The 20,383-nt window shown below is 69.6% G+C and overlaps 2 protein-coding genes across 2 annotated transcripts in view; one reads left to right on the top strand and one right to left on the bottom strand.

Annotated features, from left to right (window-relative positions):
• The window catches only part of SYT2 (synaptotagmin 2), a 39,883-nt gene that overhangs the window by 12,584 nt on the left and 6,916 nt on the right, over positions 1-20,383 (top strand).
• On the bottom strand, positions 4,881-19,303 carry LOC114512269 (collagen alpha-1(I) chain-like). Its single transcript, XM_028531137.1, has 8 exons — positions 19,251-19,303; positions 18,666-18,863; positions 17,681-17,918; positions 15,777-16,261; positions 14,468-15,013; positions 7,695-7,944; positions 7,070-7,177; positions 4,881-5,372 (listed from the first exon to the last, which is right to left on the bottom strand). Exons 1-8 carry the CDS (start codon positions 19,301-19,303, stop codon positions 4,881-4,883), a joined length of 2,370 nt encoding a protein of 789 aa, XP_028386938.1.

Raw genomic sequence — 20,383 nt, 5'->3', positions numbered from 1 at the left:
TGCTTGTTGGCTGGATGAAAGGAGCACGTCTGTTCCCCGTTCTTGGAAGGCGGCGTGGCGAGGCTCCTGTATTCCCGTGCAGCCTGGCCTGCGACTTGCCGGCCATCTGTTCAGTGGGGTGGTAGCCACCTGACCCTCACGGACACTTTTCGGAGGGGGCGCTCCGGCAGACCCTAAGTGGCAGGGGTTCGGGAGCTTGTCGGCCGCCGTCAGTGGGTAGAGGCAGCATGGGTGCGGGTCCTGAGGCCGCAGCTCCCATCTGCGTCCCCGGCTCTGGCCCCGAGGGGATGAATAATTGATGGAGACTAATGTAGTGTTGCTCTGGATGAAATATTCAGCAGGGACCGTGGTGGGCCGGTGTGATCAGATGTTCCGGGCTGCCCTCCTGGTCAGGGTGGGACTCCTGGGTTTCCCTGACTCTCAGAACGGGGGGGGGGGGCGGGGGCGGTTGTTGGCCATGGAAGAGGGACTCTCACCCTTTGCGGCAGCGTGGACAGACCTGGAGAGCACCGTGCAAAGTGAAGTAAGCCTGTCAGAGGAAGACAAGCACCATGTGACCTCACTCACATGAGGAATCTGATGAACAAAAAAGTGGGGACAGACTCACATGCAGAGACCAGAGGGGAGGGGGATCTGGGGGGCTGGGGGGGAAGGTGGAGGGACTGAGCCGAAACCAGTGCAGACATGGACAACACACCGGCACGGAGATGCCGGAGGATAGGGGTGGCGCAGGTACAGGGGGATGAAGGGGGAGTAAGTGGTGGCAGGAGACTTGACTCGGGTGGTGACCAGTGATGATGATGGTGATGATGATGATGATCAACTGTGGAAGCAAGTGGGTGTCATGCAAGGGCCTGTGAAGTAGCCTTCTTAGGTGGTATTTTGCAGGGGAGGGAGCAGGGGCTCATAGTTCTTAATTCTGGGGGTGCATTTGCCTGCTTTTTGGGGTGTTTACACTGCCCCCCAGTCAGAATATTGGGGGGCTTCCAGGAGGGGTCATGGGTAAGCAGACAGGTACAGCATGCCCCCCTGGGTGTCTGAGAGGGGCCAGCGTGATGCTGATGGTGGGCAGAGGGGGAGCCCCTTTCTCCCAGGACCCTCCCTGTGCCCCGGGCTAAAGGCGCCACGCAAGGATGGAGGAGGCTCCCAGGGGTTAGCGACTTGCCTGAGGCCACGTGAGCTGTGGCACTGAGCTCTCCCAGAGCCACCCCAGTGTGCCGCCTCCTCCCCTTCCCCACCGCCGACCGTGGGGATGATGTCATTGGGATCCCAGGATAGAAGTACAGCCGCCAGCAGCCTCCGGCCCTGAGCCTTGAGAAGGCTGGCTGGTTCCCTAAGGGGAACAGGGACAGCATGTGCGTGCGTGTGCGTGTGCGTGTGTATGTGTGAGTATGTGCATGTGTGTGAGTGTGTGCTGTTCACCCTGGCATCCGTGCAGGGGTGTGTTCTGTACTTGTGTTTAGGGGTCAGTGCGACAGGGGTCCCACTGTCCCTGTCTCCTGAGGCCACCAGAGGTTGGGCGAGGGGCATCTGAGGATGGGGCCTCACGTGGATGACCTAACTTGGCCCACACCTGCCAGTTCCGAAAGACCCCGAGAACCACCCACACCCACCTCCACGCCTCGCCACTCCTCCTGTCCTCGGGACGTCCCCCCTGTGGTCTGGGCCCAAGCCCCCCCCACTGCACAGGCTCCTGGGTGGCTTGGTCCGCAGCTCTCCCCACAGGGTGTCCTGCAGCTTTGTGGGAGTGGGTCTGGGTGGGGAACGCTTGCTGGACGGAGAGGAAAACGCACCTCAGGGTTGTGGGTTTAGAGCCCAGTCCCTCCTCCGGCTCGACCCAGTCTCTCCCCAGTAGCTGGGCTGGCCCAGGAGGCCGAGGCTGGGGCCCCCCGCCCCAGGCTCCTCCATCCGTGTGCACCGAGGTGTCCTTGCCGAGGGCCACGTGAAGCCCTCATCCTTGCATTCACCAGCTGAGGCTGGGCGTTCAGGGAGCCGCGGCACATTGCATTGGCCCATTTCACAGATGGGGAAAGTGAGGCCCAGAGAGTACGGCACAGAGGCTCTCGGGCCTGCCAGCCATGGTTCTCCACCTGCTCGAGCCCCACGGCGCAGGAACCAGGTTTCGGGGTGGCTGCTTGGGGAACTGGGAGTGGGGACCCCCTGCCCGGACCGTGTGACCTCCTTCTCAGCCAGGGGGACCAGGCGGCAAGGCGTCACCTTCGGGAAGGAAGAGAGGAGCGGTGGCCTCGCTGTTTTCCTCGAGGCCCCATCTGTCTGTCTCTCCGTCTCTCTCTGTCTGTCTATCTGTCTGAGGTGGGGATGACAAGGAGCAGACGGGCCGAGGCGGGAAGGTGGCAGAGGTGACCTGCGGCCGCAGAGCTGGTGGGGACAGGGCCGCGTCCCCGGGCAGGTCCTCCCTGGTGGGTGTGCCTGTGCCCACTGCGGGGGCTCCCGGCAGCTCCCCGAGGCCCCCGCACACCCGTGCACTCCGTGCTCGGGACCCCCGGAGACCGCTTCCCGACGGCCTCGCCGCCCGTCCCCGCCCCCCGCGTGCCCGGAGCGTGCCCCTCAGCAGCGAGAGCCCGCCCCCGAGCCGCGGAGCCGGGAGCCGCAGTCAGTCCTTCTCCCTGGAGCGGCGACAGGCCCAGAGAACTTGTCCTGAAACTTGCGCCCGTGTGGCCGGAAGGGAGACACCCGGTGTGTCTGATGGCGGAGCGCTGGGAAGGGGCAGGCGGACGCCCCGCCCCGCCCCCAGCTCTCAGGGGTCCGCGCCTCAGACTCTCTCCCCTCCTCTGCCTTTGGAAGGTGCGGCTCTCGTCCTCCGTCCGCGCTTTCCTCCCGAGGGCGGAAGAGTTGGGTCGTTTTGGACACCAGGGCCGGTGGTTCATTGGATTCCCCTGTGCTCCCCGCGCCCTTGCCAGAGCGCAGCTGGGCCCACCCGGCTGCGCCCCCTGCAGGGCGGCCCGAGAAGGTCCTGGAGCCGGACCGAGGCCCCAGAGGCGGACGGGTTTTCCTCGGGGCCTCCCAGGGCCTCGCGCGGCGCTTGCTCCCGAGCGCTCCCGCCCGCCCGGCGCCCGGAGAAGCGAAGGACCCTGCTCTGGGGACTTCCGCTGTTAACTAAGACGAGACGCGGGAGGGGAGGCGGGCGCCTCGCAGCTGCCGGCTCACACGTGTTATTTCCTGGGCTCCCCGAAGGGACTCCTCCCTCTCCCTTGGCCCCCTGGAGCCCGGGGGAGGGGGCTGCGGGGCCAGGCTGGGTGGCGGGGTGGGCCTGGAGGGTTGGGGGCAGCCAGGGACGAGGGCTGGTGGGGGCTGTGTGTGCACGAGTGTGTGTGTGTGTCTGAGTGTGCACGTGCGTGCGTGCATGCCTGGGGCTGGTGCACAGAGGACCTCACGCCCCTCTCCACAGCCAGGTCTGCGGTCTGCGCCGGCCCTGCCAGGGCCACCGGCACGTGGGCCAGGGCCTGGACGGAGCGCTGGGTCGGAGGCTTTGGGCACCAGGGCGCGACGGCACAGCTGTCGTCCGGGCTCTTCCTCTGCCGCCCAGGTCCCCCGAGCGCTCAGCCGGCTCCTCTGGAACCCGGGGGCGCTCGGGAGCCGCCGCATCGATCCCTCCGCCGGTCCTCGCGCGCTGCGGCTCCTTGGACGGACGGACTGTGAGCCCTGCGGCTCCTTAGATGGACGGACAGACCGAGAGCGCTGCAGGCTGGAGCGGTTCCCTGGGCAGCATCTCCTACGGGGTCAGGCGGGCGGGGCGGAGGCGAGGGGAAAGGCAGGTCCAGTGGCAGGAGGTTGTGGGGAGGCCCCTTGCCTGGGTCCCCCTCTCCTCCCCACCTTCCTGCCCCGTCGGGTACAGCGGGGTGCACAGCAGCGCAGACGGGCCGGGGCAGGGAGGAGCCCCCACGAAGCCCCCCGGCAGGCCCGTCGCGTGTCTGCCGGCGGCAGAGGCTGCCGTGCTCTGGTTTCCCGTGTCGGCAGCGGCTCTGTGCTGGCCCACATTCACGAGACTCCTCGGGAGTTTCGTGCTGGACTCCGTGAAGCTATATTTAGCCAGAACGTCTGGATCCCCAACTCAGGGGCGGCCGTGCGGGTTCTGGGCCAGTGGAGAGCGGCCAGGCCCCGCCTCCCGTGCACCCAGGTCCAGGGGACGCTGGCATGGGATGCGGGGCTCCGGGGCTCTGAGAAGGATGGACGTGCCGGCGGCGCCAGGGAGGCCTGGTGGCCTTCCAGAGGCGACCTTTAGGAAAGGTTTTGAAGGGCGAGGGCCGCTCCTTGACCCTGGGCGGGGGTGGGGGGGAACGGCGTGGCAGCCCTGAGGGCCACAGGCCGGTGGGGGCTGCGCCAGGCAGTGAAGAGCTTGAACACCGGACGAGCGTGGTGGGGGGTGGAGGGGCGCCATACAAGCAGACCTGGGCACTGGGAAGTCCAGTCCGGCAGAGACGGGGCTCCTGGCCGTGCGCAGGGAGCGGTGGGGAGCCGAGGAAGCAGAGATAATTGCGGAATCTAGGTGAGGCGGGACGAGGGCCCGGGCCCCTGGGGCCCGGAGTCTGCTAATTAGGGATGGTGGTGCACCAACCCGGGCAGCTGGTTACCAGTGGGGCCGGAGGACGGGGCTGGGTGGGCCCTGAGCCTCCGGACCAGGCAGCGAGCGTGCGAGTGTGTGTGTGGGCTCACAAGCGGGTAAACTTGAGTTTGTCTGCGATGGAAGGGCGGGGGTGGGGCACTGGCCTCACGCGGGAGGAAGGGCAGCAGCGTCCTGGGGGGCGGGGCCGGGCCCTCCGGGCAGGACAGTTCCCACCCGGCCTCCGGCCCCCAGCACCCGAGGGGCACGCGGCTCCCTGAGCGTGTGTTCCGTGCAGGCAGTGGGGCTGGAGCAGCTCTCAGCTGCGTGGGGGAAGGGCAGAGGCGGGCACCCCGGTGACCGGGAGGGGCCCAGAGGGCTGCAGGCTGGGCAGGGCCACGGCCTCTGGGAGGCCGGCCTGGGCAGCGAGGGGGGCTGGCACGCAGCCTGCCCCCGCCGCTGCTGGCGGGGCGACCGGGGTGGGTTCCTCGGCTTCCTGGTGTGCCCCGGGGCCCAGCCCCATCGGCTGGCCCGTGCGGACCGGCGGGGGACGCAGCGCGCCCAGGGCCCAGCGAGGTCGGAAATCGAGGCTGTGCAGCGAGAGCCCGGAGCCTGCGCTTGCTCCCCGGGTGCCGTTCCGCTGTGTCGCCTGGCCGCTGGCTGGCCGGGCCCCGGGAGCGGGAGGCTGGAGGGGCGCCGGCCCGGAGGCCTGAGCGGAGGAGTCCTCGGGGCGTCTGCAGACGGGCCGGTCACCCTGAGGCGGGGCGTCCTTCCTGGGCATCCAGGACTCGAGTGGCCCCGGCGAGCGCGCCTGCGGGCCAGTGGGTGCAGCGTGCAGCCTCGGCCGTGGGCGTCCCCCAGCTCGGGGCTGGGCCCGGGGGCCGCAGCCCTTCAGGGGGCTCCGTGAGCCTCGCCCCAGTCGTGCCCCCGTTGGGTGCGGCTCCCACGGGCCCCTCGGTCACGGCTCGGTGTTGTGGGTCTGGTCACCGTGTGTGTGTCCCCCCGACTGTGCGATGGCAGATCACAGGGCCCGTCGGGCAAGCCGCGGGCCCGGTGCGATGGCGGAGGAGGCGGGCAGGCTTTGGGGAGCAGCGGGGCTGGAGGGGAGCGCGAGGGGCCGTGGCTGGCGTGGCCCAGGTCACGTGACGCGAGCAGGAGCTCGTGGAGAGTGCGGCGAGGACAGAGGTGCTGCTGTCAGCCGCCGGATGTGAACGTGCGCAGTTCCGGGGCACACGTGTGACTTCTGAAGCCCACGCCCCACGGGCAGTGTGTGTGTGCACGTCACTCTGCATGTGGGCACGGATGCTCGCCGGCCGCCCTGGCTGCCCGCCAGTCACTGCTGCTCACCAGGCTCCTGTCGGCGACCGGGATCAGGACCCTGTGAGGAGTTGCCCTCTCCGTCAAGTGTGAGTGTGCTAGATAGATCTCGCCGCCTCGAACAGATCTTGTACGGACGTAGGAAACACACTAGAGGGTGCCGGGATGGCGGCGGGAACCAAGGAGCAAATCTCGGGGGGGGCGGTGGCGGAGGGGGCCCGGGGCGGGGAGGGAGCCGGGGGCAGGGGCACGGGCTGGAGGTCACCCCTCGGTGGCGGTGGCCGTGACTGAGGCCTCCCTCCCGGGTGGTGTGTCCCACCGGAGGAGCCTGTGTGAGCCCCCCCCCCAAGGACGTGGGTGTGTGGGGTCCAGACACAGCAGCGGCCACATCCTGCGGTCACTCCCCCCAGGAGGGCGTGCTCGTCCCCCATGTGACAGGCGACAGGTGACGGGCGGGCAGCCCGAGGGCAGGAGTGGCTGGGTCCCAGCCTGAGACGGGCGCACGCAGATGGCCGGGCCTTTCCTGGCCAGGGGCTGCGTCCTAGGCCGGGGGTTTGGAACGTCCTCGGCCGTCTCCCGTCTCCGCCTCCAGCACTGAGGCAGCCCAGCCCCTGTCCTGGGGTCAGCGGCTCTCACCCCACAGGCGTCGCGTCTCCATCTTTTCCCGAGATTTAAAACATTGTGCTGCTGCGGCCGTGCCAGTGAGCACGTCTTTAAAGTCGCTGTGGCTCCGCCCGAGGGGCTCGGAGGTCCGCGTGGGTGGGGGGAGGGGGGGCGCTTGTCTGTCGGGCCCAGTTCCAGTCGGGGCCGGTTCCGGCCACCAGGGCCGCCCAGCACACCGCCCCTTGGCTCTTCTCTGTGACGCGTGGCGGTGTCCGGCGTGGGCAGAGCCGGCGTCGGCCGCGACGGGAGGCCGTGGAGTGAAGGCCGGACTTCGGTGCGGAGTGGCGACCGCGGCCGTCTGTCCCTCCCTGTCGGCTGCGCCCTCGACAGCTGCGCCAGACCCCGGGTGCGAGGAGGCCGGTCCCCCGCCGTGTCCCGCGCCGCCTGCGTCTCAGCTCCCACGCAGGGTGGAGAGTAGCTGTGGCGGGAGCTCCATCAATCTTGATTCCCTGCCCGCGCCCCCGCGCCCCTCCCCCTCCCTCCATCTGAGCCACAAATGACTCCGGGGAGGACGCAGGTCCTGCCCACGGCCGCCAGGGGGCGGGCGGTTCTGCAGCGCTCCAGCCGTCTGCGGCCCCCGGTGCGTCCCCCAGCGTTCCGCCCGTGGCTCCCCGGGTCCCGGGTGCCGAAGGCAATCTGGTGACGTGGGGGTCAGAGTGCAGGCCCAGCGCTCCCACACCCTGTTGCCCGCTGCCTGGTCTGTCTGTCGAGGCTCCGGGTTTGCCCTGAGTCCCTGCGCCTGCCCCCAGAGCTCCACGAGGGGGGTCGCGCGTGGGACCTTACAAGGGGCAGGGTCACAGGCCACGTCCCAGTGGTTTCTCCTGTGGGATACGGGGGAGGGACATCGCGTCTCGGCAATGCCGCGGGGGACAGACGGGACGGCTCCGGGAAACACGGAGTCCCGGAAACACAGGAGGCGCGGGATGCCTGGCGGTCGTCCCTGTGACCTGCCCCCTACTCCAGTTACGTGTCCCCGAGTCTTTAACCCTGTAAACTCTGAAACAGTCCCACCTGTGACCGCCCCTCGCAGAAGCCTGAGTGTGGGGGCGGGTCTTGGTGTGGCCCCGCCCCCGCGCTCACGAACCGCGTCTCACGTCACTGCCGCGGAGCGGCAGGGGAGGCCCGGGGTTGCGGGGAGTTCAGGTTCCCCGACCGCGGTTGACCCCGGGCCGCTGAACCTGTGGAAAGTGGAGCCGCAGATGGCGTGGGGGGACAGGGCGCCGCTGTGCACCGTGTCTCCGGAAGGGCCCGGCGTGCGCCCGGAGAAGGCGGGGCGCCAGGGGCTCTGCAGCCCGCCGGCCCCGGCCCCGCCCCTGCTGGTCAGTGACGGGAGCGGCCTGGTGTCCTGCAGCTGAGCAGGTGGGGGCCGCGCCTTGTCCTCTGTGGAGGAACCAGCAGGCTCCCTGGAGGAGGCCACGGCCCGGAGTGTCACCGCCCGCTGGAGTGCTGGCGGTCAGCCAGACGCACAGCCCGCCCCCAGCCAGGCCTGCAGCCGCTCGGGGTCGGCGGGTGCGACTCCGAGTCCCTAGGGAGCCGCGCGGCTGCCGAGGCGGGGAAGCCCTGCCACCCGAGGATCTGGTCTTGTCCTCCTCCTGCCACCAGCCTCGAGCACACACACCGTGCCTCTGGCCGCTTCCCGGCCTGCGCTCCCGTGTCCCCTCTGTCCTTCCCACGCGTGTGCTTGCATGGTCCCCCTCTCCCTCGCACACGGGAACCCCGGCCCTCTCGCTGCCCATGCGGACCAGCACGCTTACTGTGCTGTGTAGTGTGACGAGGCCAGGGGCCCGTCCGGTCACCCTGTGTGCAGGCACCGCCACAGCCTCGGCGCCCGGCCGGTGCTCCCGGTGCTCGACCGGTGGACTAGTGAGTGGGCGAGCGAGCGAGCAAGGCGGACGGACTGGCTTTGGGCCCCGGGAGAAACAGAGACCTGCCCTGGGACCTGAGTCGCCCGTCTGCACGATAGGGGCCAGGCTGGCTGGAGCTCCAACGGCCGGAGAGCCCGAGGGCACTCCCGTGGGGCGGAGGGAGCGGGCTGGTGCCCACTGAGCATCCTCTCCAAACACCTGCCCCTTGGAGCGGAGACTGGCCGCGGCAGCCGGCGACGGATGCCGGCTCAGCTTCGAAAATCGAGGCCACGGGCTGAGCCTCCCCAGTGCCAGGCGGCTCCAGGCCCTGAGTGGGCAGTGCAGCCCCGGGGGGGGGGCAGGGCCATCGATGGCCTGACACTGTGTTGGGGGTCAGCCCGTCTTCACACATAATGACGAAGCACAGGATTATATGGGGGTTCAGGGCTAGGTTGGAGGAGAGACCTACGTTGCTCCCAGCAGAGGTGCCGAGTGAGCCGGGGAGGAAGACATGGCCGTCCGTGCCGTCCAGGCCCGCCTCCTGCCCAGCTGCCCGCTCCGTGGGCTGTGGGGCCGGCAGCTGGTCCCCTCTGGCTGCCTGTGTGTGTGGGGGGGGGCAGCAGCCATCTGACACCGTCCTCTGCCTTGGGAGTTGGACCTGAGGGTCCCCAAGGGCACATGGTCCCTAAGGGCCATCTCTTCCTTGGCCTTTTTCTGACAAGGGGTCTCTGCAGGCATTGGCCTGGGCACCTGGCAGAGTGAGTGAGTGAGTGAGTGAATGAGTGAATGAGTGACTGAGTGACTGAGTGACTGAGTGAGTGAAGGAGTGAGTGAATGAGTGAGTGAGTGAAGGAGTGAGTGAGTGACTGAGTGAATGAGTGAATGAGTGAGTGAGTGAGTGAATGAGTGAATAAGTGAGTGAGTGAGTGAGTGAAGGAGTGAGTGAGTGACTGAGTGAATAAGTGAGTGAGTGAGTGAGTGAAGGAGTGAGTGAGTGAGTCAGGGAGTCAACGGTCACGTGTGCCCAGGGGCCCAGGAGGCCTGGGGTTTGTGCTGTCGCAGGCCCCGGCACCGGGGGTCTGGCTCCGCAGCTGCTCACTGGCACCTGCTGGGCGAGGCACTGGCTGGAGGATGCGGGTGTGAGTGGGTGGCTGCGGCAGGAAACCTCGGAGCGCCGGGAGCCCTGTGTCCAGGGCCGGGTCAGGCGAGGGGCGAGGCTGTGGGACGCAGCCACACTGCCCGTGTCCTGGGCTTGGACCCTCCCTGCTGTCCTGAGCATGGTGGGCCTGTGGGACCGTGTCACACACTCTGGGCACCTGAGCCGAGTCTGCAGAGTCACAGCCCTGGGGCCTGGGGGTCCGGCAGCTCCCGGAGACGTGTGGTACGCGCCGGACACGGAGGCCGCGGTCGGGCTGCTGGGGCGGGAACCCGGCCTCTCTGCTCCCCGGCACGGGGGCACGGGGGCACGGGGGCACGGGGGCACGGGGGCACGGGGGCATGGGAGCGGTGGGGCAGGCAGCTTCCTTGGTGACGGAGGCCCGTGTCCACTGTGTCCTTGAGCCTCCCTGCAGCCCTGCGAGGCGTGGCTGCCGCCACCCTGCCCAGATGAGGAGCCAGGCCCCGAGAAGTTGGCCAGCTCACCCCAGTACATACAGTCCGGGCTGGCGGACACCACGCTGCCTCCCGGGGCGCCCTCGGCTTTCCTGGCAGCCTGTCCCGCCCCCGCCCCCTTATGGACCCTGGAGCCAGCCCTGCCCTGGCCTCAGCGGGGAGAGCTGTCCCTCCATCCCAGCCGGAGCTCTGGTGGGAAGGCAGAGAGGGAGGGCAGCGTGTCTCTCTCTCTCTCTCTCTCTCTCTCTCTCTCTCGGAGGGTTGGCTGGTTTTCACTTAACGACCTCTGTGCTGCTCCGCGCCGGAGGCCCCGCTCTCCCAGCCCCAGGAGTCTCTGGTCCTGCAGGCAGCCACTCTCGCACCGGAGCTCCCTGCCCTCCCCCGAGTTACCTGCCGGTGGCTGTCACCTGCTCAGCAGATGGCAGACTGGTGGCACCTGTCCCTGGGCTGTACCCAGATTGGCTCAGCCGTGTCCTGGCTGCCCCTGAGCGGAGGCCATCTGTGCCCCAGAGAGACCCACCACCGGCGAAGGGCAGGCAGCTCTCCCAGCCCCTCCAGGTCGCAGGGCACGAGCTAGGGGCGGGAGAGCACGTGCGGCCGCCCCTGCCCTGGCCCGCTCCTCTCCGAGGCAGGCTCGCTGCTGCCCTGGCTGCGAGCTCTCTCCCACCCGTGCCTCTGCTGTCTGTCCGCAGGCCCCCCCACCCCCGTCTCCCTGCAGCCCTCAGAGACCCGGGGAGCTGAGGGGGGCCGCTGGCAGGGGCCGTCTCCTCCTTGGGGCTCGTTCTCAGCTGGTGGATGGGGCACGTTGCCGTTTTACTTGGGAGGCAGGGCTGGATGGGAAGGCTCTTCGAAGACAAAACTGGAGAGCAGAGAGCACGAGGTGGAGCTGGGGTGGGGGTGGGGGACCCTCTCACTGAGGGGGAGGTGGCTCTCCTGGGGGCCTTTCTGAGACCCTCAGCAGACACGGCACTCGATGTGCCAAAGGAGCATAGTCTCCCCCACTCCCGCCCCCTGCACCGCCAGAAAAATCTCACTCAGAGAGAGAGGGAGAGAGAGGGAGAGAGAGAGAGAGGGGCTGATTCTCGAAAGGCATCTGGGCCTCTGAGGCAGAGGGGGTCCCAGGGGGCCGGGTCGCTGAGAGGCGCCCCAGTTCCATGGACACGGAGGCTCTGCCAGCCTGTGCCGCTCCCCTGGGGGTGGGTACAAGGTGGCCCGGCCCCTGAGGAGGAGGGCGACGGCCCAGCTCCAGACCACACCCCCGAGGCAAGGGGGCTGCACATGTCCCCGGGAACGAGGACTTCCAGGGGAAGAAGAGAGCTAACGACAACGAGGAGGAAAGCAGGAGGACCACACTGCAGTGCCTCCCAGGAGGGGCGGGCGGCCCGGGGGCTGCGCCTGGGGCCAGAGGCAGGGAAGTGGGTCACGGGCCACCCTGCCAGCCGGCTGGGGCCTGGGGCGCCGGCACAGCCGAGGTGGAGGTGGCCGGGCTGGGAGGTGCTTCCTGGGCCCTGGGTGCTCCGTCACAGCACCCTGGTCCTCGGCCGTCCAAGGCCCGTTGAGCTGAAACCTGCATAGCCCCTTCCCGGCACTGTCCGGGGCGAGCGGCCTCATCGTTTTTCCCTCTTTGTCTCCAGGAGGCCAGGCAGCTTCTGCATCCACCCACCTCATTCCCCAGCTCACAGGCTCCGAGCCAGAAGGGCCCTGGGAAACTGCCCAGTCCAGTCCCTGCACTGGACTGGCAAGGAACCCGAGGCCCAGAGAAGCGACTTGCCCAAGGTCACCCGGGGCCAGGGCAGGTGGCCTCCGGGGAGCTGGGACATGCCCCGAGAGGCGATGGTGGGGCCAGAGCACCCCCCCTGCAGAGGGGTCGGCGAGTCTGGGCCAGCAGTTTAGGGCAGCCGTGGGGGACAGTGGCTGCCTTGGCGATGCCACAGCAGTGCCACACCCCGGGCTTCCTGGGGCACCCCAGGGAGCCCCCCGCCCTTACCCTCCAGGCCCTCACAGCATTGGTGCAGCACAGCGTCCTGACCTTGTTAGGGTGACAGGGGACTCCCAGGGCCTCAGCCAGACTGCTGCTTTCAGCTCCGGGCCAGGGTGCTGCCGCCACCAGGGCAGGAGGGAGGCCAGGTAGGGGGCCAAGACCCCAAAGCCAGCCTGGGTGTGCTCACTTTTGAGGGGGCAGAGGGAGGAACACGGTGACCCACCAACGCATTCCAGTGCACAGAGCTGGCCGGCTGCACCCCCCAGGCCTTTCCCCAGGGCCACCTGGCAGCCCCGTCTTCCACCAAAGCAGAGAACCTCTGCCCCAGGTCCTGACCCCACCTCCTGTCCAGGGTCCTGACCCCTATGTCCAGGGTCCTGACCTCCCACCTCTGCCCCTGGTCCCTGACCCCTGCCTCTGCCCAGGGTCTTGACTTACCCCACCCCTGGCCCACTGTCTAAGGTGCTGACCCCTGTCCCCCACCTCCCCGGGACTGGGCACAGGGCGGCCTGGCTGGGGACAGAGGTCACCCTGTTGCCGGATCTCTTCCAACGACCTCCCGTGTGGGTGGGTTTGGACAAGCTCTGCTCCAGGCTGGCCCTGCCCTTGACCTGGGAACTTCTCAGGACTGACTCCTCTCTGGACGTCCTGTTTGGAGGACGCAGACTCACTGGGTCTTGTCCAGCGGAGTGTGGCCAGGGCAGTGCAGTGGATGGAAAGCTCTGAAGTGGGAACGGCAGAGTCAGGGGGCATTGGCGGCTGTGTTCCCAGGGCTGGAGAGCCGGCACCTGTGCTCCCCGGCGGTGGAAGCCACGGGGACGGACACTGCAGGACATCAGCCCTGACCCAGAGCTGTGCGTGCACGGAGGGGGGGGCTGCCCACTACCAGGACGGGCGCGCAGGGCTATGGGGGGGGCGGCAGCATGGCGGCATTCTTGGGAGAATGTGCCCGCCTGGGTCACGTGACTGAAACATCGGCGTTCAGGAGCCATTAGTTAAGTTAATTAGCTCATCCGTTTCAGCAGCAGCGAAGGCACCGGGGCCTGAAGACTGTTTGGAGCCAGACACTCAGCTGCCTGTGCCAGCGTCCCCCCGGTGTCCCTGGGGGGCGCTCCTGGGGCCGGGCAGGGGGCTGGAGTGCGAGGCAGAGAGGGACCCCCGGCTGCCCGGGCGCTGGGACCTCCCTCCCCTGATACAGATGCAGGGACTGGGGCTCTGAGACACCACCCCAGAGGCAGCAGCTCGGGGCCAAGGCCACACGGCAAGGTCGCCCAGGACAGACACTTCTCCTCCCCGCTCCCCCAGTGGCCTGAACACCCCAGGAGCACCCAGAACCCAGGTCCCCAGCCTCCCCGACTGGGACCTCCTCCAGGGGAGGAGGCACAGAGTAGCCACTGTGGTGACCCACAGAGATCCGGGGAGCCGGGCGTCAGGGCCACGGCCTGGCTCCCCCGAGCAGCCCGCCTCTGCCCCACCTGGAAATGGGTGGCCGCCTGCGGACGCCAGGGCAGACTCCACCATCAGCTCGTGTGGCTGAGTGGAAAGTGCACCTCAACTTTGCAACTCTGTGAAATGGGTGCAGCAATGCCCACATAGAAACGGACACCCGGACACTTCAGGAAAACGAGAGAGGTGTGGGGGGGGGGCCTTTTGTAGCTCCTGGGACTCGAGGTGACGAGTAGTGACAGGTGGGGGGGTCTTTTGGGTGGAAAGAACGGACCAGCATCAGAGCCCAGCAGCCTTGGATCAGACCTGGTCACCTCCACCTGTGAGGGTGCTCACATCCTCAGCCCCAGGCTCCTGGGACTTGGCGAGACACCAGGGAGGGGCGGGTCATCCCCCCCCCCCCACCTTGGGGCTGCCTGGGGCTGTTGGAAGGGACCGAGGGCGACGAGGCTGTGAGCTGCTGTTGCCGCCGCATGTGGGGGTCCCCCAGGGCCTGCGAGGCCCTGAGCAGCCCCAGCCGCTTCTTCCCCCCGGGACCACAACGCTCCCGCCCCCCGGTCTGGCCCAGCGGCCTGCCTGTGCACCCGTCCCCGGCCCCTCAGGGGCCCCCAGGACCACCCAGCGCACACACACGAAGCTTCTCTGTGACACACAGCTGTTTTTGGAAGGAGTGGGCCCGGTTCTACCCGGCGCTTCATTCTCTGCGACCAAATCCCACCTCACTGCGGCTGGCTTTGAGGGAGGCAGGGTCCGGGGGACTTCGGGTCTCCTCTAGGAGCAGGGGCTGCGGGGCGGTTCGGCCGGCGCCCTGCGCCCAGGCAGCCCACGCAGCAGTAGCTGGGCAGAGGGTCCTGCCTGCAGCCGGCCATGCGCCAGGACCCTCGGTCTCAGGAAACCCCAACGTCCAGCCCGAACCCCGTGAACTTTCCGCCCTTTCTTTCCTCCTCCGGGCGGACGCAGCCTCTCTCACCCCGCCTCTGAGAGGGAGCCCAGCCTCCGCGGGAGGAGTTGGGGAATCCCTGTGCCCTCCTGCCAGCCTCTGACCTTGAGCTCTGGGCCCTCAGGTCCCTTTTCCCTCCGAAGAGTGGCAGGGGGGAGAGTGGGGTCTCAGGCGTCAATCCTGCCCCCAGCGCGGACGCGAGCGCGCAGCCGCTGCGCGCGGTGGCGCGCGCGCCGCCTGACTTGCTGGAGCCTGGAAATCCCCGAGTCAGCTTTTTCTGCGCCCGGGCCTGGGACGGTGACGAGCGAGCCGCCGCGGCCCGCGGGTCGGAGACAGGCTGCAGCCCGGCGTGGGGCGCGTTGCCGCAGCGCTGCAGTGGCCGCGGGAGCGCGGGGGGGCGGGGCGCGGGGGAGGCAGAGAGGGCTGGATCCGCTGAGTGAGCGGGAAATCCCGGGGCTCCTGCGCGAGGCCCGCCCCAGCCCTCGCACGGGGGGCTCCTTCCCGGGTCGAGCCCCAAACTTGGCCGGGGTTCCGAGGGCGCAGAGAGGAAGGGGCTGTGCGCGGCGAGGGCCAGAGGGGGCGGGACGAGGGGGACGGGCCAGGTGGCCGCGGGAACTCTGAGCTGGGGTCCCGAGGCCTCCGCGGGGGCTCTGGGGACGGAGGCGGAGGCCGAGGAGGGACGCCCAGGCTCCCAGTGCCCCTCCAGCCTGCAGAGGGCGGAGATGCGCCCCCCCCCGGGCTGCGGGGCGCCGGGTCCCTGCGGCCGAGCCCCGCGGTGGGCTCCGACCCCGGGGCCAGGCCGGGTCCTGCGCAGCAGACACCTCCTGCGCCCGCTCTCTCCGCGCGTTCTGGGGGCAGAAGGCACCGCGCCTCCCCGGCCGCTACGGATCCTGCCCTTTGTCTGCATCGCCCTGCTGCTCCCTCCCTCTCCTTTCTTCCCGGCTCAGGGAACCTTCCTCCGCGTCCCCCGGAGCAGATCGGCTGCCGCCCCGCCCGCCCCGCCCGCAGCCAATCCCCGCACCGCCCGGGAGGCTCCCGAAGCTGGTGGGCGGCGGGGGCTGTGGGGGCGCGCAGGAGCGCACGGAGTGGGCGGGGATTTCTCCGTGTTGTCCCACGGACTCCGGGGACGCGAAGCTGCCTCGCCACCCTAAACTTCTCCGGGGGCGCACCCGGTGGCACCCGTTCCCCCGCGCGTCCCCCCGCACACCGGTCCCCTGCCTGTAAGCCCGCAGCAGTCCCTGGAGGAGAGGGGCTTGGGCGCCCCAGGAGGCGCAGGCGCGGGGGTTGCCGGGGTGAGGGTCGCGCTTGGCCGCTGGGGATCGCCCCGGTGGGGCACCGGCGCTCCCTCCGTGCGCGGACTGATGTGAGGAGCATGTCAATTGGCGGCGGGGGAGCGGCTCGGGCAGTTACTACCGCAGAGCCGGCGCGCGCGACGAGCCGGCGGGGGAGCCGCAGCGCCCAGCGGTGCGAAGGGGCAGAGGGGCCCCGGCCGTCCCAGCTTCGGCGCTCTCCACGAGCCCGGGCCGCAGTGCGGCCGGACGCCCCGGTAAGAGGAGCCGGGCGGGGGCGCAGGCGAGGGCAGCCCCAGGTCCCGAGCGAAGCCGCGTGCCCCGGGCCACCTGCGGGCGCCCCCAGGGCCTGGGCGCGGGGGTGGGGGATGCAGGCAGGGTGGCCAGAGGGGGACACTCGCACTTCCTGGGCCCAGCGCTCCCGGCCGGATAGACCCAGTGCGGGACCGAGCGGGCAGTGGGGGCCGGGCTGCGGAAACCCGCTCGCAAGGGAACTGCCCGGGCAGCCGCGCGGGAGACGTCCCAAATGGTCCTGGGGAACCCCTCGCCCCAGACCTGGTTCTCCTCGCGGGAGCCCCAGGTGGTCGCGGGGAGCAAGCGGGGGGCGAGCTAAGCGGAGGTGGAGGCGCCAAGGCGTGGGGGCTGAGAACTTGGGAAGGTGGGTACGGGGTGTCTGGGACCTCCCCCCCGCCCCCCCCCACCCCCCCGGCCCATGGAGCCGGAGGGCCCGCGGGCGGAGCTCGGGAGGCCCCCTTGCGCAGAGCGGGGTGCACGGGGATCCTGGCTAGCCTGGAGCCCGCCTCCTCTCTCTGCCCAGTGGGGGTCGGGTGGGTGGCGGCCTCTCTGGCCCCTTCCTCTCCTAGAAACTTTCTCCTTCTCCAGCAAGCGCCCCCCCGCCGCCGGGGGAACTAGGGGAAGCAGGGCCCAGGATGCTGGCCCGCTGCGGCGCTGGGAGAAAAAGGGTGGGGGTGGGGAAGGGGCCACAGGGCGGCGGTAACAGCGCATGCTCCGCTCCGTTTGCTGTGTGACCTTGGAAAAGCTGCTGCACAGCTCTGAGCCCGGGTGGGTGGAGGTGCTCAGTGACGGGGCTCAGGAGGAGGTGGGGACAGGGTGGTCTGGCAGACCGGCCCTCCGGGCTCCCGCTCTGAGCCCGGGGCTTAGGGACGTGCGGCCTTTGGTGGCTGGCCTCCGCTCAAGCTCAGCACCCGGCCCCTGGGGGCCAGCGGCCGTGAGGAGCTGGGTGCCAGTAGGTTCCAGGGGGAACGTTGACATCCCATTCGACCCGGCCTGTGACCTTGGACAAGTGTCTACCCCTCTGGGCCTCGGACCTTCATCTGGAAAACGGGGGTGTGGACCCCCTGGGCCCGGAGCCTGTGGCGGCCCTGACACCTGCTGGCCCCCTGCCCGTGGGGCTGAGGGGCCGGGCGGGTGCAGCCTCCCTGGCAGCCGCCCTTCAGTGCCCCGGCCTCTGGGGCGCCCGGAGCGCCTCTTCCTCCCAGAAGGCCGCGGGGCCGCAAGCCCCTCAGCCTGCCCATTCCCCGGGAAGCTGCAGTGTTGGGGGGGGGGCACCTGACTCCCGGCACCCTGCAGGGGCTCGGCCTTCCCCGGGGGGGGGGGGCAGGCAGGAGTCCAGCGGGATAAAGGGGCTTGTGAAGGCCCCCCAAGGTCGTGCCGTCTGGCCCCGGCCCAGGCAGGGAGCTCCTGCCTCCGAGGAGGGCAATGTGAAGGGGCCATCTGACCTGCAGCGCCTGGCAGGCCCCCACAGCGTGAGCCCCCAGCCCTTCCCCGGGGGGACCGACCCCCCTCCCGGAGTGAAGGCGGCCGAGTTTCCAGCTGGCAGAACCAATAGCTTCCCCCTGCGCCTCGGGGCACGTGGGAAGAGCCCTGGATGGAGGCAGGAAGCCTGAGTTTGACTCCAGGCTCTGCCTCCAGGGCAGGTGCCCTTGGGCGACCTTGGGCAAGCCCGTCTTCCTCCGCTCTCCAGGGCACCGAGAGGCCAAACCGGCTGCCCTCCCAGGGCCTGCCCACCGGCCGCTCTGGGCGCGAGGCTCTGTCCGGGCTGGGGCCTGAGAAGCAGGGCGTGAGCTTGGCTGGGGGTGGGGCGGTGGCCCCCCGGAATTCCCGGCGGACACCCCCCTTCTGCCCTCCAGCCCCGGGCCTGCTGGGCACCAGCCCCGAGGCCTCGGGCGAGTCACTGCCCTTTTCTGGGCTCCGGCCAGTGTCCCGGCGGCGGTGACAGTGAGGCTGGTGGCAGCCGCCGGGGCCCCTGCAGACAGACAGTGGGGCGTGGCCACGGGCCACGGGGGGGGGGGGGTTCTGGGGGCACAGGGCAGCCACCCGGTGGGTCTTAGAGCCGCCCGGCCCAGTGGGAGCAGCAGCCCCGCCTCTCCCCGTCTCTGTCCATCTGTCTGTCCCCATCTGTCTGTCCCCATCTGTCCGTCCATCTGTCACATCTGCAGCAGCACCCTCACGGGGAGAAACAGCTTCTTTGCTCACGCCTCTCTCCCCTCTCTGCCTCCCTGGTCTCTCCTGGGGTTCGGACAGTGAGGGCCTTTTGCCTGGTCCCTGCACCTTCCGGGAAGGAGCTGACCGGGGCCGGGAGGCCGAGGCCGGACCCCTGCACCCAGGCGGAGGCCCCCGGCTGCCAGTCTGGGTGGGGCGCCCTGTGGGTGGGGGCAGACGGGAGGCGGTGTGACCGTGGACAGGCCGCGGGGCCTGGGCCTCAGGTTCCTCACTGGCAAAGTAAAAGGTTGGTTGAGATGAACCCGTCGTGACCGTGTTGGTTCTGTTGCTGCATGCGGGGGGCGGGGGGTGGGGGGGCGGTGATGGGGGGGGGCGGGACGTTTGTCAGGCACAGTCCTGTGACAGCCTGGGAGAGGTGAGGGCCGGTTCTCGGTGACAGTGCCGATGGTTAAGAGCGAAGGGTTTGCAGGCAGACGCACCCAGGCTCTCTCCGTGTTTATTAGCTGTGTGACTCCAGACAAGTTACTAACCCTCTCTGAGCCCCAGTCACCTCGTCATGAAATGGGAGCAATGTGACCTGCCCTCCAGGGCAGGGCAGCGGCGGGGACCGGTGGGGACAGGGCCCACAGTCCTGCGGTCGCCACTGGGCACAGGTTTCCGGGAACGCGCCCGTGTCCCGCGCCCGTCCCGCTGTCCCTGGGCTGCTGTGGCTTCAGGGGTTTGCACGCGCCGGCCCTCGTCCCGGGGGCTGTGGGTGGGGGAGCCCGGGCACCGGGGGCTGCAGCCGAGTGCGTCTGCTGCAGACGAGGCTGGGTGGGGGGACGACGCCGGCCGCAGGGAGGGGGCTGGAGAACGAGGTCTCGGAGACAGAGACGAGGGCTGGGCTGCGTGGGTGGGGCCGCAGCAGGAGGCACGGGAAGGGGCCTCAAGGTGTCCTCAGTGCTCCGGCGTTCAATATGGGGAAACTGAGGCTCAGGGAGGGGCGCACCTGGCCCAGACCCACACAGCACGTTGGCCCGGAGAAGGGGCTGCACCTGCCCTCGGGTGCCCGAGCTCAGGGCCCCGCCCACCTCCCCCTTGTGCACTGAGCAGTGTCCCACCGAGGGACGGGGCCCCGAAGGGACAGGCCACCGACCAGCAGGCACCTCCTGGGCCCAGGGCTGAGGCCGACGAGCCCAGCATTCCCATTCCTCAGATTGGACCACTGAGGCCCCGAACAAAAGGACTAGCGATCAGTGGCACCCAGTTCCCTGGCCAGAGCCTTCCTCGCGCCACTGGGTGTCCCCGGACGCCAGGGGCACGGAGGGAAACCTCGTGGGCCTGGGCGAGGGGGCAGGACCACGATGGCCCCCTGCAGCTCGGTCTGCTTCCTTTCCTGGCCGGACTCCGTCCTCCGGCCGACGGCAGAGGCCTCTGGGGGGAAGGAGACCGGGGCCACCTCTGCCGTCAGTGCACAAGCGGTGCGGAGCGGAAGACAGGCCGCGCCTGCCCGTGACAGGGGACAGGCGGTGGTGGGACGCGGGGCGAGGGCGGCTGCTGCCCTGAGCAGTCGGAGCGCCGGACTCGGGGGGACCTTCGGGTCTGCTGCCCCTGTGTCCGGCCGTCGCCGCACACCCTCCCGTTGGCTCACCGGCCTGGCCCTCGTGAGCCCCCTCGTGGTTCGGAGCGGCCTGGCCCGGCCCCCAGCTTCCTGGAGGGAGCCCGTGGGCCTGGGTGGGCTCAGGAGAAGCCGGGGGGTGGGGGGGCGCTGGCTCCCTTCTCGGGCTGGGCCCTGGGCGGGTCAGTGAGGCTGGGAGCGGTGTTTCCTGCCTCCATGCGGCTGTCTACCCGCTGGTCTTCCGCGCTCCCTGCGTCCTGGTCCTGAGGCAGGGCAGGGCCGGGGGTGTGGGGGCCAGGGCGCTGGGGCACGGGGTCGGGGCGGGGGTGGGGGGGGCCCTGCAACCCACAGCTCCTCCCCCCAGGGAGTGAAGTTCCCGCTCCTGCAGCTGCTGGCTATTCTCTGGCTTGCGTCCGGCTGTGCGTCCGGCTGTGCGTCCGGCTGCGTGGTGGTGCCACGGGCCTCCCCCGCTCACCGGAGGTGCCTCTGGAGGGCCCGGAGCCCTGCAGCAGGGAGGCCTGGGTGAGGTCAGAGGCAGGACTTACTGCCGTGGGGTCTTGGCTCTGGCGAGCCCCTCCAGGTGGGACGCGGTGGCCAGGGGTCCGTCCCACCCGCTGCCCCTCGGGGGACAGAAAGAGCCATCTCACCACCTGCCCCTGAAGGGGCTGTGG

This window comes from Phyllostomus discolor, chromosome 15 (genome assembly GCF_004126475.2).
Source record: "Phyllostomus discolor isolate MPI-MPIP mPhyDis1 chromosome 15, mPhyDis1.pri.v3, whole genome shotgun sequence".
Lineage (NCBI taxonomy): Eukaryota > Metazoa > Chordata > Mammalia > Chiroptera > Phyllostomidae > Phyllostomus > Phyllostomus discolor.
Note: the sequence above shows the minus strand (reverse complement) of the source record. Positions and strands in the feature narration are given on the sequence as shown.

Coding starts and splice junctions, on each gene's coding strand:
- LOC114512269 (XM_028531137.1), bottom strand. CDS start 19,303: ATGGGAATGCTGGGCTCGTCGGCCTCAGCCCTGGGCCCAGGAGGTGCC. Junction 18,864..19,250: donor GGCCCAGGAGGTGCCTGCTG/GTCGGTGGCCTG, acceptor CCCCACCCACAG/CCCCCGGGACGAGGGCCGGC. Junction 16,262..17,680: donor CCTCGCGCCCAGAGCGGCCG/GTGGGCAGGCCC, acceptor ACCTCCGCTTAG/CTCGCCCCCCGCTTGCTCCC.